At 40.5% G+C, this 19,266-nt stretch overlaps 1 protein-coding gene across 2 annotated transcripts in view; it reads right to left on the reverse strand.

Annotated features, from left to right (window-relative positions):
- Positions 1-19,266, reverse strand: part of pdgfd (platelet derived growth factor d) — a 125,017-nt gene that overhangs the window by 3,488 nt on the left and 102,263 nt on the right. For both annotated transcript variants that reach the window (XM_073043610.1, XM_073043609.1), the window contains 2 exons: positions 18,266-18,482; positions 12,007-12,221 (listed from right to left, as the gene is read on the reverse strand). In XM_073043610.1, coding sequence (XP_072899711.1) covers positions 12,007-12,221; positions 18,266-18,482 — 432 coding nt within the window. The remainder of the gene's footprint in view (positions 1-12,006; positions 12,222-18,265; positions 18,483-19,266) is intronic.

Raw genomic sequence — 19,266 nt, forward strand, 5'->3', positions numbered from 1 at the left:
TCGCATTAGGTCTGTGAGGTAAATTTATACAAATGGACATGTAGCAAGTGAGTTTATATCTAGCTTATACATATCCAGTACTTTACATTAAGTGGGGTCAGGGTATATTAGTAAATGGTAAGGCATTAAGAAACAGAGAGACCTAAGGTTCCAAATTCATATTTCCTTGAACATGACACTACGTGTTAGTAGAGAAGTGAAAATGGCACGTGGCATACTTGTCTTCCTATGGTGGGGCAAAGAATATAAGAGTTGGGACATTATATTGCAAATTTACAAAAACACTAGTTAGGCCACAGTTGGAATACTGTGTGCAGTTCTTGTTACCAGACTATTAAAAATATATGATTATGCTGGAGAAAAGGTGGAAAAAATCCACCAGGATTTGCATTGATTGGGAGACTTTAGTTATGGGCAGATGTTGGATAGGCTGGGCTTTTTTTTCTCCTGGAGTGAAGGAGAGGTAAAGAAACCAGATGCAATTACAGTGTTGAAGAGGCATTTGAACAGAAACTTAAATAGGCAAAGCATAGAAAGCTACAGCCCTTATGCTACTGGAATTGGGTTAGTGTAGATGGGAAAAAGATCAGCATAGTGGCTATAGGACCTGTTTCTGTGTGGTGCGACATTGTGACTGTAACCTGGTCAGAAAGAAAATACATCTATGCAGTTATGCTCCCTGTGTGGTCTCCCGTATATCGGGCTCCCAGTGAAGCCTCCTGTATATCGGGCTCCCGGTGTAGTCTCCCATATCGGGCTCCCGGTGTAGCCTCCCATATATCGGGCTCCCGGTGTGGTCTCCCATATATCGGGCTCCCAGTGAAGCCTCCTGTATATCGGGCTCCCGGTGTGGTCTCCCGTATATCGGGCTCCCGGTGTGGCCTCCTGTATATGGGGCTCCCGTTGTGGCCTCCCGTATATCGGGCTCCCGGTGTGGTCTCCCGTATATCGGGCTCCCGGTGTGGCCTCCCGTATATGGGGCTCCCGTTGTGGCCTCCCGTATATCGGGCTCCCGGTGTGGCCTCCCGTATATCGGGCTCCCGGTGTGGCCTCCCGTATATCGGGCTCCCGGTGTAGCCTCCCGTATATCGGGCTCCCGGGGTGGCCTCCCATATCGGGCTCCCGGTGTAGCCTCCCGTATATCGGGCTCCCGGTGTAGTCTCCCATATATCGGGCTCCCGGTGTAGCCTCCCGTATATCGGGCTCCCGGTGTAGTCTCCCATATATCGGGCTCCCAGTGTAGCCTCCCATATCGGGCTCCCGGTGTAGCCTCCCGTATATCGGGCTCCCAGTGTAGCCTCCCATATCGGGCTCCCGGTGTAGCCTCCCGTATATCGGGCTCCCAGTGTAGCCTCCCATATCGGGCTCCCGGTGTGGCCTCCCATATATCGGGCTCCCGGTGTAGCCTCCCGTATCGGGCTCCCGGTGTAGTCTCCCATATATCGGGTTCCCGTTGTGGCCTCCCGTATATCGGGCTCCCAGTGTAGCCTCCCATATCGGGCTCCCGGTGTGGCCTCCCATATATCGGGCTCCCGGTGTGGCCTCCCGTGTATCAGGCTCCCGGTGTAGCCTCCCATATATCGGGCTCCCGGTGTGGTCTCCCGTATATCGGGCTCCCGGTGTAGCCTCCCGTATATCGGGCTCCCGGTGTAGCCTCCCATATCGGGCTCCCGGTGTAGCCTCCCATATCGGGCTCCCACTGTGGCCTCCCATATATCGGGCTCCCGGTGTGGTCTCCTGTATATCAGGCTCCCGGTGTGGTCTCCCGTATATCGGGCTCCCAGTGTAGCCTCCCATATCGGGCTCCCGGCATGGCCTCCTGTACATCAGTAAGATCCGACGTAGTTTGGGAGACCGCTTTGCCGAGCATCTATGCTAGAAATAGTGGGATCTCCCAGCAGCCACCCATTTTAGTTCCACTTCCCATTCTAATTCCAATATGTCTATCCATAACTCTCTCTATTGTTGTGATGAGGTCACACGTGAGGTATAACACCTTATATTCTGTCTGGGTAGCCTCCAACCTGATGGCATAGACATCAATTTCTCAAACTTCTGGTAATGCCCCCCCTTCACCGTTCTCCATTCCCCTTTTCCCTCTCACACCTCATCTCCTTGCCTACCCATCGCCTCCCTCTGGTGCTCCCCCCCCTTTTCTTCCTTCTGTGGCCTTCTGCCCTCTTCTATCAGACTCCCCCTCTCCAGCCCTATATCTCTTCTCACCAATCAACTCTCCAGCTCTTTACTTCATTCCTCCCCCTTCAGGTTTCACCTATCACCTTTTGTTTCTCTCTCTCTCCTCCCCCCACCTTTAAATTACTCCCCAGCTTTTTTTCTCCAGTCCTGCCAAAGGGTCTTGGCACAAAATGTCAACTCTACTCTTTTCCATTGATGCCGTGTGGCCTGCTGAGCTCCTCCAGCATTTTGTGTGTGTTGCTTGGGTGTCCAGCACCTGCAGATTTTCTCTTGATTGTGATATCTATGCAGTGTAGGGAGAGCTACTGTTTATCTTCAATTGTCTTTCAAACATACTATATGCTTTTAATGAATGTCAATACCTATATTGATAAATCTACATTTGAAAGCATTGATTCAGAATCAGGTTTATTATCACTGGCATGTGACGTGAAATTTGTTAACTTAGCAGCAGTGGTTCAATGCAATACATAATCTAGCAGAGAAAAAAATAATAATAATAAACAAACAAGTAAATGAACTATGTATATTGAATAGATTTAAAAACAAACATGCAAAAACAGAAATACTGTATATTATAAAATACTGAGGTAGTGTCCAAAGATTCATTGCCGATTTAGGAATTGGATGGCAGAGGGGAAGAAGCTGTTCCTGAATCGCTGAGTGTGTGCCTTCAGGCTTCTGTACCTCCTACCTGATGGTAACAGTGAGAAAAGGGCCTGCCCTGGGTGTTGGAGATCTTTAATAATGGATGCTGCCTTTCTGAGACACCGCTCCCTAAAGATGTCCTGGGTAGTTTGTAGGCTAGTACCCAAGATGGAGCTGACTAGATTTACAACCTTCTGCAGCTTCTTTCAGTCCTGTGCAGTAGCCCCTCTATACCAGACAGTGATGCAGCCTGTCAGAATGCTCTCCACAGTACAACTATATAAGTTCTTTAGTGTATTTGTTGACATGCTAAATCTCTTCAAACTCCTAATAAAACATAGCTGCTAACTTGCCTTCTTTATCACTACATCGATATGTTGGGACCAGATTAGATCCTCAGAAATCTTAACACCCAGGAACTTGAAGCTGCTCACTCTCTCCACATCTGATCCCTCTATGAGGATTGGTGTGTTCCTTTGTCTTACCCTTCCTGAAGTCCACAATCAGCTCTTTCGTCTTACTGACGTTGAGTGACAGGTTGTTGCTACGGCACCATTCCACTGGTTGGCATATCTCACTCCTGTACCCCCTCTCATCACCACCTGAGATTCTACCAACAATGGTTGTATTGTAAGCAAATTTATAGATGGTATTTGAGCTATGCCTAGCCACAAAGTCATGTGTATATAGAGAGTAGAGCAGTGGGCTAAACACATACCCCTGAGGTGTGCCAGTGTTGATTGTTAGCGAGGAGGATGTGTTATCATCAATCCACACAGATTGTGGTTTTCTGGTTAGGAAGTCAAGGATCCAATTACAGAGGGAGGTACAGAGGCCCAGGTTCCGGAACTTCCCAATCAGGATTGTGGGAATGATGATATTAAATGTTGAGTTGCGGTCGATGAAGAGCATCCTGACGTAGGTGTTTGTGTTGTCCAGGTGGTCTAGAGCCGTGGGGAGAGCCATTGAGATTATAACAAATGGAAGCAGTTTTAATTGGTAGTTTTTCCCTCATGCTCAACAATGTGACATGGATGGAAAGAATTGCTGAGTTCAGGTAAATTAAGCTGTGCTATAGCACATTACACTGGAGGAATTTTTCAAGTGAGCCGTGCATCTAAAATAACCATGCCTAATTTTCTAATTTTTTTCATTTAACCTAACCCAGTAAAGTGGTCATTCTAATGGGATGGTTAATATGGAACTGAGCTACCTTGCTGCCTGGGTTTTTCTAAACTTCAACTATATAAACACATCAACACAATATAGACTGTGGAATTGCACACACTTCAATGGAGTTAAGAAAACAAGTTCTCACAGAATTATTGCTGTATTCATAACTTCACATGTTTCTGGAGAATAGTGCGAAGGTGTAGAAGAATCAATTGGAATATTAACAATTTGTCATTACAAGCACTTCTCACAGTCAGTCAGAGAACTTTTTGTATTATTATAAATTTAAACTTTCAAATATATTTGCCAAAGCACAGCTAGTGTAATTGGTAGAATCTTTTTTTCTCCTGGATAATGCTTGCAAGCTTTCCAACACCTAACACTGAATAGAATGACGTCAACAGAAAAATTATCAGCATTATCCATTAAAACCATATGTAATGGCAGAACTTCAATCTATCTCAGCTTCCCAGCATTTAACAAAACTGTCAAGAAGTAAGTATAGGTGCATTTCTATGAAGAATCAAGGCAAGATTATGTGTTGCAGGGGTGAAGGATGTATTGTGTGACCATAACTGACTCCTTAAAGCAGAACCTTGCCAGCTTTGACACACAATGATTCTGAGAGGTGAAGTTTCCTATGGTCTATGCTCCTATGCCTTATGGTCTTATGTTCCTGCTCCTATGTCTTATGGTCTAAATATTAAATTAAATTAAATCATTGCCATTCCTATTCCATTCCCTCTTTCATTTCTAAGTTATTCGGCACAGTGATATGAATGCACATACAAGTTTAGCATAAAAAATCTCTTCATCTCAGCTTTGCACTAAATTGTTAGGAATTGGATTGCACCTAGAGAGAGTTAAACGGTGTGGTTAACCTTGCAGGCTTGACAAGGTATTTGGTTGTGATGGCTCTGTAAATGTCAATGGACATTTTGAATGCACAGTGTTGCCTTTCTTTTTTGATAAAAGGATTTTGATGATTAGTGACTAAATATAGGCCACCACTCATCAACTCAATCACTAATTGAGCCTGGGCTCAGCTTTAAAGGTCATTCTCTACAAAGTCGGAGACTTCTGCAAATGTTTTTATTTGCGGTTGGAATTGATTGGCAGCAAAAGAGGCAATGCATATGAGGGACAAAGCTCCAGTTTTACAAACATCAACCTGCAGCCTTGTAGATGAGGCTAAGAATAGGAGCTGTGTCACCTGAGTCTGAAGATACCCTGAGAGAGGCATGAAGAGGAGTAGAAATAGCTTTCAAGAGTAATATACCAAGTAACTGGGAACAGACTGGGAAAAGCTTCAACAACCTCATGAGATTTGTATTGTTTATTGCTCTGACACTTAAAATGCACCTTAGAAAGGCATTAGCCTCAGATAGGCTTGACCAGTTAACGATGACAGATTTCTTTCCCTGAAAGTAACTGAGCTTTAATGACAATCTAATAGTTCTTCATCAAAATGAAGTTTAGTTTCCTTCCCCAACTCCCGCACACCCGCCCCCACCAAATTCCGAATTGTTGCATTGAATGTAAATTCCACACCTGCCATGGTAGGATCTGAATGCAGGTTTAGGGATGCTGTAACAGCATAAATTGCAATGGCAATTGCATAAGACATTGGTGAGGCCTAATTTGGAGTGCTGTGAGCAGTTCTGGTTGGCTAATGACAGAAAAGGTGGCAATAAGATTGGGAGAGTACAGAGACTTGAGGATCTGAATTATAGGGAATGGTTGAACAGCTTAGGACCTCATTCTCTGGAATATAGGGGTCTGAGGGGAAATTTGATAGAGATATACAAAATTATGAGGGCTATGGATAGGGTAAATGCAAATCAGGCTTTTTCCATTGTGATTGGGTGAAACTAAAACTAGAGGTCATAGATAAGGGTGAAAGGTGAAATATTTAAGGGGAACATGAGGGGGATCTTCTGCACTCAGAGGATGGTGAGGATGTGGAACGAGCTGCTATTGGAAGTTTGGATAAGTATTTAGATAGGAAGGATAATGGATGCTATGGTGATGAGATGAGGCAGAATAATAGTTCGGCATGGACTACACGGGCTGAAAGAGCTGATTCTGTGCTCTACAGCTCTATGACTATGATTTTATAATTACATAAATGCACAGCCGCAGTGTTATCTGGCCAATGATCTTTTAACCAGTTTCCGCTGCCAACACTCTGAATGAGTCAAACACTGACAACTTTTTCACCACTTCCACTACATCCTAGTTACCAAACTTCTGAAATATGTCAGCATGTACTGTGACCAGAAATTATGTATCCAATTTTGCATAATAATTGCATTTTTGCTTTTTATGTATTTAGTTGAAGGAAAAGGTCCATGATATCCTATGTCCAGGAAAATAGATTATCATGCAAAAAAAAACTACAGGGCATTACCAAGATAGTTTTATCTTAGAAACTGTACCTTACCAATTTACTTGCTAAATACAACTTCTTTGGGGATAAACTTGCAAAGGCATTGTAGCCACTGTTCATAAAGCAGTAACTTCAGAAGAAAGTTATGCATTCTAAACACTTGCATTATTCATGACCATAAGACATAGGAACAGAATTAGGTCATTTGACCCATTGACCTGCACTGCCATTCCATCGTGGCTGATTTATTATCCCTCTAAAACCCAATCTCCTGCCTTCCCCATAACCTTTGATTCCCTGACTAAACAGGAACCTATCAACCTCTTCTTTAAATATACTCAGTAACTTGGTATCTACAGCTTTCCATGGCAATGAATTCCACAGATTCATCAACCTCTGGCTAAAGAAATTTCTCCTCATCTCTGTTCTAATTGGTTGTTTGCCTATTCTTTGATGCTGTACCCTCATATCCTAGACTCTCCCACTACAGGAAACATCCTCTCCATAGTCACTCTATCTAGGTGCTTCAATATATTATAAGTTTCGATGAAATTCCACCTTATTCTTCTAAACACCAGCACAGACCCATCAAATGTTCCTCATATGTAAATCCTTCCATTCCCAGAATCATTCTCGTGAACCTCCTCTGAACTATCTCCAAGGACAACACAACTTTCTTAGATAAGGGGCCCAAAACTGCTCACAGTACTCCAAGTGCTGTCTAACTAATGTCTTATAAAACCTCGACATCATATCCTTGCTCTCATATCCTGGTCCTCTTAAAATGAAGGGACGCATTGCATTTGCCTTCCTTAATACTGATTCAACCTGCAAATTAACCTTTAGGAAATCCTGCACAAGGACTTTGCATCTCTGATTTTTGCATTTTCTTCCTGTTTTAGAAAATATTTTTCACCTTTATTTCTTCTACCAAAATGCATGACACTTCCCTACACCATATTCCATCTACCACTTCTTTGCCCATTCTCATAATCTGTCTAAGTCCTTTTACAGACTCCCCGCTTCTTCAACATTACCTGCCCCTCCACCTATCTTTGTATCATCTGCAAACTTGGCCACAAAGCCATCAATACCGTCATCCAAATTATTGACATATAAGTGATTCCCAACAGTAACCCCTGCAGAACATCACTAGTCACTGGCAGCTAACCAGAAAAAGCCCCCTTTATTCCCACTCTTTTCCCCCTGCCAGTTAGCCAATCTTCCATCCATGCTAGTATCTTTCCTGTAATACCACGGGCTGTTGTTGTTAAGCAGCATCTTGTGCGACACCCTGTCAAAGGTCAGAAAATCCAAGTAAACAATATCCACTGACTCTCCTTTGTTTATCCCGCCTGTTAGTTCCTCAAATAATTCCAATAGATTTGTCAGGCAAGATTTCCTCTTAAGGAAACCAAGTCAAGTCAAATCAGTTTTTATTGTCATTTCGACCTTAACTGCTGGTACAGTACACAGTAAAAACGAGACAACTTTTTGCAGGACCATAGTGCTACTTGAAACAATACAAAAACTACACTGAACTATGTAAAGACGACACAGAAAAAAACTACACTAGACTACAGACCTGCCCAGGACTGCATAAAGTGCACAAAACAGTGCAGGCATTACAATAAATAATAAACAAGACAATAGGGCAGTAAGGTGTCAGTCCAGGCTCTGGGTATTGAGGAGTCTGATGGCTTGGGGGAAGAAACTGTTACATAGTCTGGTCTTGAGAGCCCGAATGCTTCAGCGCCTTTTCCCAGATGGCAGGAGAGAGAAGAGTTTGTATGAGGGGTGCGTGGGGTCCTTCATAATGCTGTTTGCTTTGTGGATGCAGCGTGTGGTGTAAATGTCTGTAATGGCAGGAAAAGAGACCCCGATGATCTTCTCAGCTGACCTCACTATCTGCTGCAGAGTCTTGCGATCTGAGACGGTGCAATTTCCGAACCAGGCAGTGATGCAGCTACTCAGGATGCTCACCTTGGCTTATTTTATCATGTGGCTCCAAGCACCTGAAAACCTCATCCATAAAAATGGATTCCATCATCTCCCAACCACTGAGATCAGACTAACTGCCCTATAATTTCTTTTCTTCTGCCTTCTTAAGTGGAAAAGTCTGCTTGCATTCACCCTATCTATACCCCTTATAATTTTGTATACCTCTATCAAATATCCTCTTAATTTTCTATGTCCCAAGGAATAAAGTCCTAACCTCTTCAAACATTCCATATAACTCAGGTCCTCAGACCCGGCAACATTCTTGTAAATTTTCTCTCTACTCTTTAAAACTTATTTACATCTTTCCTGTAGGTAGGTGACTAAAACAATACTCCAAATTAAGCCCCACAAAAATATTATACAATTTAATTATAACATCCCATTTCCATTTAACATTGTAAAATACTTTGAGTTACGAAGGCCAATGTGCCAACAGCTTTCTTTATAACCCTATCAGCATGGAAGACTACCTTCAATGAATTATGGAACTGTATTCTCGGATCCCTTTGTTCTACCGCAGTCCTCAGTGCCCTACCTTTCACTATTTAAGGCCTACCCTGGTTGGTCTTCCTCAAGTGCAACATTTTGTACTTGTCTTCATTAAATTCTATCTACCATTTTTCCAGCTGGTCCAGATCCAGCTACAAGCCACAACAGTTTTCCTCATTGTCCACTACACCCCCAGTCTTGGTGTCATCTGCAAATTTGCCGATCCAGTTAACTGCATTATCACCCAGATTGCTGATATGGATGACAAACAACGGTGGGTCCAGCACCGATCCCTGTGGCACTGCACTAGTCGCAGGCCTCCAGTCAGACAAGATCATACCTTCTCCAGAAGTGCTCCCAATGATCCAGAAATCTAGAAACCTGCCCAGTTCTTCAGCCACTCATTCATCTGTACTATTGTCCTATGCTGCCCTGACCAGCACATGATACTGGGAATAATCCAGAGAATACTACTTGGAGGTCCTGCTGATCAGCTCTTCCCTATCTCCCTGCATAGGACCACTTTCCCCTTTCGGCCAGATCCTCTCTCGTGTTCCCTTTACTGCATTGTAATACTGATTTTAGCTTCTTCCTCTCAAACTGCAGGGTGAATTCTATCATATTGTGATCACTTCTCCCAACAATTTCTTTACCTTAAGCTCCCTAATCACATCTAATTCATTACATAATTTACTTACTATGGAGGCTAAAGAAATTTGGCATGTTCTGATGACCCTTACCAATTTTCACAGATGCATCTTTGAAAGCCTCTTCGTATGTCCAAAGCCACAAGAAACTGCAGAGAGTTTTAGCCAGAGCTCAGAACATCATGAAATACAGCATCCCTTCCAGGGACTACACTTACTGCTTCCTCAGAAAATCAGCCAACACAGTCAAAGAAATCCTACCCCCACTCTGGACATTCTACCCTTTCTCTTGTCCCATTGGGCAGATTATGCAAACACCTGAAAGCACGTACCACTAGGTTCAAGGACAGCTTTTATCCAACTGCTAAACAGAACTATTGTACTGCTACTGTCCTGCACTTTCTCTGTAACACTTCATTCTGTTACTTCTTTTCCCGTGCTTCAAAATGTTCGGCATGGATGAAAAAAAATGAATGTTAAATACTTGAGGGTATTGTTGTTAAATGTGATAGTTTTCTTACTCTTCCAAATGTTCCATGATTCTCTAATGGAAAGTGCAGTTGGATAAAGTTTGCTCCTAAGCATATTTTTGATTAAGTACAAGGCGAACAATTCAAGGCATCAAATATTTCTGTTGCTGAAATGGTCATTAAACTAAAATTATAGTCAATAATGATTTAGGGATCTAAAAGGACGAAAAGGATGAAAACTTCCAGTATCCCAGCCTGCATACTGTGAATTATTTTGGTTATCAGTACAATGTTCAGAAGTGTTAATACTTTGGTCTTGATCCTAAAATTGACCAATTCGAAAATTGTCTTCCTTTCTTTCACACAGCAAAGAACCCTTACTAACAGTGTGATTGGCATAATTCAACTACTTAATTTTTGATTACCCGAGCTTCTGCGATATCTGAAACATTGCTCATAGTTCTCACAGTTACTTTTATTGGAAAGGCTTGAGTAAGTTGGTATCTGTGAGCTGCTTGTGAAAAATATCTTAGAGCCTTTCTATTTACTCAGAACATGGCAATTTCCAAACTGAATATCAGAAATATCAAAAAGAGCTTTCAACCGAATCCTTTCCAACTTCATGATGTAAAAAAAACGCTTTCAGCTTAATAGCACAAAAAGGGCTTTGAGTGATCAAGACTACAGCTGAAGCTACTGCATAACCGCTCCCTGTCTATATATAAAACTAATTTACCCCGTTTGAGCGGTTTCACAGTTCAGTATAATTGGCCTCAGCAGTAATCTTATATTCTCAGATGTAAAATGTCAGAATTTAAAAGATGTGGTTGGACTTCTGCATGAACTTAAACTCAGAAGACAAGCAGTTTCTAATTTTAAATTTCCCTTTTACATTGCATATTAGTTCATGAATATAAATCAGCTTTAGAAGCTTGATATAATCCTGATGTGATTAAATCAGTGACAATTTATGTCCAATACTTGAAGGTTCTGGATTATTTTTCAAGGATTAAGTCTATAAATATGATGGTAAGATTTGTCACAGCTAGAGAAGTGCCTCAAGGTTTGGAGACATGCTAGTTAAATTATAGGATTTACACTCATGGACTGAACTAATGATCTGGAACAAAATTTCTGAGTCTCACTTTGGCAGCTGAGGAATTTGAAATGTGTCGATCTAATTAATATAGAATTAAATAATATATTTTATGTATCAACAACAGTGACCACAAAAGCTCTGGAGTGTCATAGAAACTATCCGGTTCACTGTTCTTCAGGGTAAGAAATCTGCATTTTCATCCCGTCTGTTTAGTATATAACACCAGATCCACATTATGAACTAAGAAATTGTTATTTTGGAATGGCCCAGCATGTCACTTAGTCCAGGAACAAATAGGATTAAGCACAGGGATGAAAGAATTTAAGTTACATACAGCTGCACTGCTGAGCTAACTTTGCCAACTGAACCCCTTGCTGAACACTTACTGGCATTCATCAAATCTGAATGGGGCAATAAATATCTGCCTTGCTTGTGGCACCTGTGTATCATAAATTAATTTTATAAAAGCTATTTTAGAACTAAAATGACCCTGCCAATGCTTGAATCTAGCAGGCATACTCACACAGTATCTCAACAATTTTTAATTTCTGTCTATAAGTGGTGAAAGAACACAGACATCCCTTTGTAAACGTCTGTATCAAAGTTTCTCTCCTATTAATTGAAGCAATCAAAGTCATGGCCTGAGTACCTCAGTTCATACATTCCTTCTTATGAACTTTTGGGATGTCAGTAACAGGAAGTTGTCAAAAGATATTATAAAAGATGACAATACTGCAATGAACAGTGGTTCTGACACATTATGCACTCTGGTATATGTTGCTATCTGCATACTCTTAGTGTTGCCATGCATCCGGAAAAAAAAGATGCATGGGCTTTCTGGAACAATCAGATTTACGTCATTGTGTTAGTTAGATATAACTTAGTTGTAGATACCTCATGATATCTTTTAACAGTTTTGGCTTGCATGCAGTTGCAGAATCCCCAGTGTTCGGTACCACAGCCACAGTTTCCACCACAACGCTGAACGAGAAGGCAACGAGGGAAGAAAACTGCATTTGTTTGCTTCAGCTCTTCTCTAAGGTTAACCGAGTAGTTTCGAGGGGTGCAGCTGTAGCGTTTAACGTCATTATTCATTCTGTTCAAGTCAGCTACAAAAAGAGATTTGATGAAAATAAGTTAGACTTTGGTCTTAAAAATATAAATATTTCCTGTAACTGGGTTCAGAAAATATTCATCTTTTAACATTTTCAGTATTTCTCCATTTGGAAAACAAGACCTTTGAGAAATTTGTCACAATACAGTTCCATTAGCTACAACCATTAAACTATGCATCATGATAGTACAACTCTGTTATTTTCTTTTAAATGAACATGTTTAATAATTATTTGAACATACTGGGCCATAACATGGAAACTTTATTCAAAAATAGTTCTCATAAATGAATAATCAGGCAATTTCACTCTTCTTTTCAAAGTTCAACCACTAACATTTTGCTTTGCAAGTAATAATGTCCTGTTTCTTATTGTGAGCAACGTTAATAAAGTCGGTACTTCAGGCATGAGGCAGATGTAATAGAGATGGAAAAGACTTCTCACAAAAATTGCAGTGCAAAAATGTGTAGCCAACTTAGCCACAGAGTGTGACACTTTATTGGTTTGTAGTGGATGCGACTGGGAGCCTCACCACGGACATGATGTTATGTGGAATGGTGCAAGAGAAGGGAAGCGACAGAGAAGGATCAGCATTGTATTAGTTTTATTTCAGAGTTAGGCAACATTCTTTCACATTATTTCAGGTAATCAATATACATCTATAAATATACCTCATCCAAATAATTATTGTTCCCTTAATTATCCAGTTAGTATCTTAAACAATTACCCCTTTTATTGTTTAATTTCTCCCTTTTGCTCCCATTTTCTCTACTTTTTTATATAGTCATTCAGGGATTGTAGGCTTTGCAGGATGAGCAGGCATTGCATTGTTCCTCTCTAGGAGAGGGAGGTGGTGAGGTGCCTTCTTGAACCATGGCAGTCCATGTATACCCACAATGCCGTTCAGCAGAGAGTTCCAGGATTTTCATTGTGCCAGAAAGTGCTAGATTCCCAGACCGGATGACGTGTGGCTTGGAGGGCAACTTCCGGTTGGTGGTGCTCCCGTGCCTTTGCTGTCCCTGTCCTTCCAGTTGGCAGAAGTCGTGGGTTTGGAAGATGTTGTCAAAGGTGTCTTGGTGACTTTCTGCAATGCTTCCTGTAGATGATTACAATGCTCCAAAATGCATTTGTGGTGGAGTGAGCAACTGGCTATGGATAGGGTGCCCATCAAGCCAGCTGCTATACCCTGCTGGGTGTTGAGCTACTTGGCTATCCACCTTTATTTCTCCTCCTTTTTGTTTCTGGGGATGGGTCAGTCATTTGAAATATTAACTCTGCTGCTCTTCCCACAGATACCCTGCACCATCTTCTACGAGCAAATTATTTTACCGGCCTCTTTAATAATTGCATTAATTTATATTGATCCATTTTGTTTAAGGTTTACACACTCAGGATTAACTGATGTTACTTTTTGTGAAAAAAAAATTGTGCCACATCAAAAGCAGCTTAAGAATGTTAGGCAAAAATCACACATTTCAATATCACTGTATTATAGAATGAGAAGGTGCCAAGCACACTGAGCTGTTATATTTATGACTTTGTACTTGTGAAAAAAACACACGCATTATTACTATGAATAGTTCTGAGGTATAAATCTTTCACGAAATCCATTGCTCCTGTATTCCAGTTTCACAAAATCAATGGATGCCCGCCTTTATTTATCCGCTAATGTCCTCAGGCCAGAATGTTTTTAATTGCTTAAGTGTTTTAACTTAAGCCTGTTCTTCAAAAATGAACAATGTTTGTTATAAGTAACTGCAAGTACCAGAAAATGTTTTTAGTTAGCTCTATACTAGTTTAACCTACATACTAAGTGATACCGTATTTATGCCCCATGATTAAAGGAGTGACATAATCTGGTTTTTTTGGATCAATACTACTCAGCAGGAATTTCTGCAATCTGAATGTGAAATTTCTTCTATTGAGATTCAGTAGAAAGGTTGTTGTCTCTATTATTAACACCAATTTATTGAAATCAGAGGAACAGACAATATTAAAATGTTTGTTATAAAATGCAGATGTGCTGGAAACAATTATTTTCAGAAAAAATAGATAATTCTCACAAAAATTAGACTTTATCCCCTAATTATAACTAATTTGTAGTGAACTGGTAAATTTAAAGATTATCATTACTGCAAATAACAATAAAGAAAATTGAAAAATGTTTTATTTTCAAATAAGAATTAAAAATACGAACACACAAAATGCTGGAAGAAATCAGCAGGTCAGGCAGCATTTATGGAAAGGAATGAACAGTCGACATCTCATTGGGACTGGAATGGAAGGGAGAAGAAGCCAGAATTTTTCCACTTATCACCTCCCAGCTTCTTACTTCATTCTCCCCTCCCCCAGCCACCTGGCTTCACCTCTCACCTTTCCAGCTTGTATGCTTTCCCCTCCCCACTTCGTACTCTGTCTTGTCCTGCAATGTTGACTGTTTATTCCTTTCCATAGACGCTGCCTGATCTGTGAGTTCCTCTAGCATTGTGTGTGTGTTACTTTGGATTTCCAGCATCTGCAGAATCTCTTGCTTTACAGATGCCAACAGATTTATTCCTGATTCTATCACTGATGTTTTATTTTTGTCCCCATGAATAGATTTCACTTTGTAAAGTAGCAGCTGCAGTTTCAAATTTGTTCATATGAGTGTTCTGGCCACTTTCATCCTGAATGAGTTTCTAAGCGAATGCATTCCAATTGTAGTCCTTTAAAATGTATACAAAGGACTCGCAAAGGAATCAGCAGGATGTTGCCAGTGTGGTCAACAGAGATCAAAACTGGAAGTTTTGTGCAGTTATTGTGGAGTCAAGAAGAGTATTTGGGAGAATACTCCTGAAAGAGTGTTCTAGGAGCAAGAAATTTGTAGAGGATAATGGGGAACGATTGTGCATCCTGACCGTTTGAGGACTAAGTGATACCATGCAATAATTTAAGAGCTTGACAGCTTTGGTGCAGAATGACCACTTGCTAAATGTTTTGAAGAGAAGCTACCAGTACTGATGTATGACTCTTCTGTTTCTCTGAATATTGAGTTTTCGTGCAATCTGATGATTTTCACTTTGTATTACTTAGTGCCAAGTTTTAGTGACAACTAGAAATAGATAGACGCTGCACAAATCTAATTCACTCCAGGCACTCGGGGGTTGAGATGTCTTTTGTCATAAAGGGTGGACTAGTTTGATGTCTAGATTTTGGAATCATTCTATTCATTGCCTCGTATGTTGCCCTGAAGAACACTTTTTTAGAAACGGATTTTCTTTGAAGTACATATTACAATCAAAGCAAAGCAGCTACCTATCCTGACCTCCAGTTTTGAATCAAAATCAAAGCATAAAAGTTTCAGAATAAACGATCATTCAATGACACAAAATGATAATTCTCAAATGACTAAACAGCATTGCAACTTTCTCAGATTGTCAGTAAAATGTCCGATAATTGAGAACCAAGAAATCCATAAAACTAGCTCATCATTTTTTGTTAATTTAAAACATAATATATTTCTTCTAACAGAAGTATTGACTTATGCTGACACATGATACCATTTGTATTGGCTATCTTCTGGCAAGCACTATTTTCACTACAAGCTTCAGTGGCCAAGTATAAAGGATCCACTGAAGCGAAAATTCGTGTCAAATATCTGAGTTTGTTTTTTTTTTGCTTCCCTGTAATGAAAACAATCACGATTGACAACAAAGACAAATTATATTGATAACTCTCCACTTGGGGTTTATCCAGAGATTCTGCTGCTGTGCAGATGATGTTCTTGTCAAAGTTTGGAATGACTTTCATCAATATTATAAATGTGGGTCTTAATGTGTTCAGTTGATGGCATTTTAATGGTGGACTGGTTAGATGTGGAAATCAAAGGACTATCTGCCATATCATGGAGGTGTAAACGTGCAGCGCAGCGAGGAAAACGTTATAATTCATAACCCAGTCAAGCTATGCTTTTGTTTCCTTTCCTCAGGCAAATGGAACTAAGAGCTCCTGCTGGAATTCTCTGATGCTGGGCTCTCTGTTCATGATGTCATTCATTTCCATTCAAAAAAATATGGTCAAGTATTCCGTTAGATTAGTCAGGGCTAAGGTTATGGAGAGAAGGCATGAAAATGGGGTTGAGAGGGACAATAAACCAACCATGATTGGAATGGCAGAACAGGCTTGATTAGCTGAACGGCCTAATTCTGCTCCTATGTCCTACAGTCTTATGGTCATGTTCTTCCGTCTCCTCTTCTTCCACAAAGTAAAGGCAGAAGATTATTTCTAACAGAAAACCCATTTATGCTCTATCTAAAAATTATCCATAACAGATTAATGAATTCAGCACATACTTAAATTAATTCCTCACTTATATGATGAAAACATTTTTATGTTAAAATAAACATTCTTTCTCTAAACTCTTAACTGTACTGTTGTTCACAAGTGTCACTAATATTTCCTTTTCCTCCATATCATCAATCATCTTCCTCAAAGGAAACAAACAAAACATCAACCAGACCCTCTACTGCTAAGGTATTTCCTCAGAGATTTTTATCTTAATTTTTGTAAATCAGACATTTCCTCTTTTCAACCCTCACTTATTATTTGTCTTCCTCAGAGTACAGCTATTCTCCCTGTACTGATATGTTGTATTCATTGTAGGTAAAACTATCAGAATTCATCCTGATGTTAAAAAGATAGGTCACTGTGGAATTAATGCTTTGTACTTAAATATTCTTTTCTACAATTAAGTATAAGTTACAGTATATAAAGTATTTACACATACATACACATTCTTGTTGTAATTTATAGTTTTTAAAATTACATATTGCACTGTACTGCTGCTGCAAAATACCAAATTTCACTCCACATGCCAGCGATATTAAATCTGACTCTGTCACTTTTTCTTTCACTGTTGAAAAGAGCCACGTAAAAGTACTCTAGGAGCTTATGTTGCTGTTTCACAAAATGCTAGCAGTGGAAATAAATAATTATTTTATCTCGAGCAGTGATTCTTCCTGTCTGGCCTCGGATGGTGAGAGCTGACAAGTTATTCAAACATACAGAGGTGTAGTATTCCCAGCTGCACATAATTCAGCCATTACTGGTATTATCACTTTAAGTGGAAATTACTTGTTTATGAGTTGGAATTGGAAACCGGGCTGATTTTCCTCACTCTAAATTATGGTCTTGCCTGACTGCTACTCTCAGACCCTATTGTATCAGATTCCATTTAACAAAGAATTAGTGTAGCATTGATTTATATGAATACTTAAGCACCCAGTGAACTGAGGGGCCTGTGACTGATAGAAAAAACAGCGATTGTGCACCAACTGATTCTGTCTGAGAAAATGGGAACTACAGCAACTTCTGACTTTAAAAATCAGGGTTATTCCTTCAGGAAAAAAAAAATCAAATAATATAGTTATTCATGAATAAACTGCATAAAATTTATCTGTCATGCCTACAAACACTAAACTTGATTGATAGGGCATTTAGCCAATCACCTTCACTCTGGATGAAAGTTTTAATAGAGTAGACAAAGAATTCATGTTTCCTTGTGTGTGGCTCAAAACTAGCAGTCATCAATATAAAGTAATTACTAAGAATTCTGTGAAGAAGCAGCAGCTAATTCAGGGTTATGTGGAAATAGTTAGCTGAGGAGGTGTGTGGAACATAAACACAAGCATAGACTGGAGTGCCCTGTTTATATAATCAGTCTAATTCTTTGCAAACGTGACTTTGTTTTCATTCTCTTGAACAGATTTTTGTGACACATGCACTGAGAACGTGCAGTTTTCAGCAGAGTCAGTGGGTGGCCTGGGCAGTGTAGCCAAAATGAAACTAATGTTCCTCCATTAACACTTAACCTTACAGGGCATGTTTAACACTGAAATAGCTGCTCCAGATGAAGCAGGTAAGATATGACATCTTTAAAATGAGGGTCTGAACATTGGATGTTTCCATGCATTTTGAAATAAAATCTTCCATTCCATTCACTAACTTCAATATATGTGACAGGTACTGGATTAAATTAACTAAACCATGAACAAGCTTCTTACCTTTGGTCTTCCGGTGACGATGGGATGTTTCACCATGTAATATTCTGCCTCGAAACTGGTGTTTTTCTTGAAAAATATTATTAAGGTCCTCTTCCCAAAAGTCTGGATTTAAGTGCTTCAGGAGCTCTTCTATTGTATCAAATCCAGCAATCGCTTCATCCAAAGAGTCTGCAGTCAGCGGTGAAGCTGTAGCGGCTGACTGCTGTAATGACGATCCCTGCATAACACCATAAACCAAGTGGCATTTAGGTACCTTGAACTCATTCCATCATTCTAAACACTAGAAGTATTTTTTCTTTATCTAGATTAGTATTTCACATGATGAATTCATCTGATGCTCACTGATACAGCTCCACAGCAAAATACACGCCAGATACATAAACCATCAACAATATAAGCGCAAAAGTCTTTACTAGCTAGACTCCTTAGTAAATCACAAACAAGAGGAAATCTGCAGATGCTGGAAATCCGCAGCAACACACACAAGATACTGGAGGAACCCCAGCAGGTCAGGCAATATCCATGGAAAAGAGTAAACAGTCAACGTTTCGGGCCAAGACCCTTCATCAGGACTCAGGGAAGGGAAGTAAAAGGTGAGGGGAGGGGAAGGAGGCTAGCTAGAGAGTGATAGGTGAAGCCAGGTGGGTGGGACAGGTCAAAGACTGGAGAAGTAATCATCTGATAGGAGTGGAGAGTGGGCAAAAGGAGGATGGGATCCAGGGCGAAACAAGAGGCAGGTGAGAAGTCGTAGCAGGTTAGAATGGAGAATAAGGGAAGGGGGGAGTGACATTTTGTACACCGGAAGGAGAAACTGATATACATATCATCTGGTTGGAGGGGACCCAGACGGAATATCAGGTGTTGCTCCTCCACCCTGAGGGTGGCCTCATCTTTCCACAACAGGAGGCCATGTTGGAACAGAAATGGGAACCGGAATTAAAATGTTTAATCACCAGGAAGTCCCACTTGTGGCGGATGGTGCAGAGGTGCTAGACAAAGTG

This window comes from Hemitrygon akajei, chromosome 4, assembly GCF_048418815.1.
Source record: "Hemitrygon akajei chromosome 4, sHemAka1.3, whole genome shotgun sequence".
NCBI classification, from domain to species: domain Eukaryota; kingdom Metazoa; phylum Chordata; class Chondrichthyes; order Myliobatiformes; family Dasyatidae; genus Hemitrygon; species Hemitrygon akajei.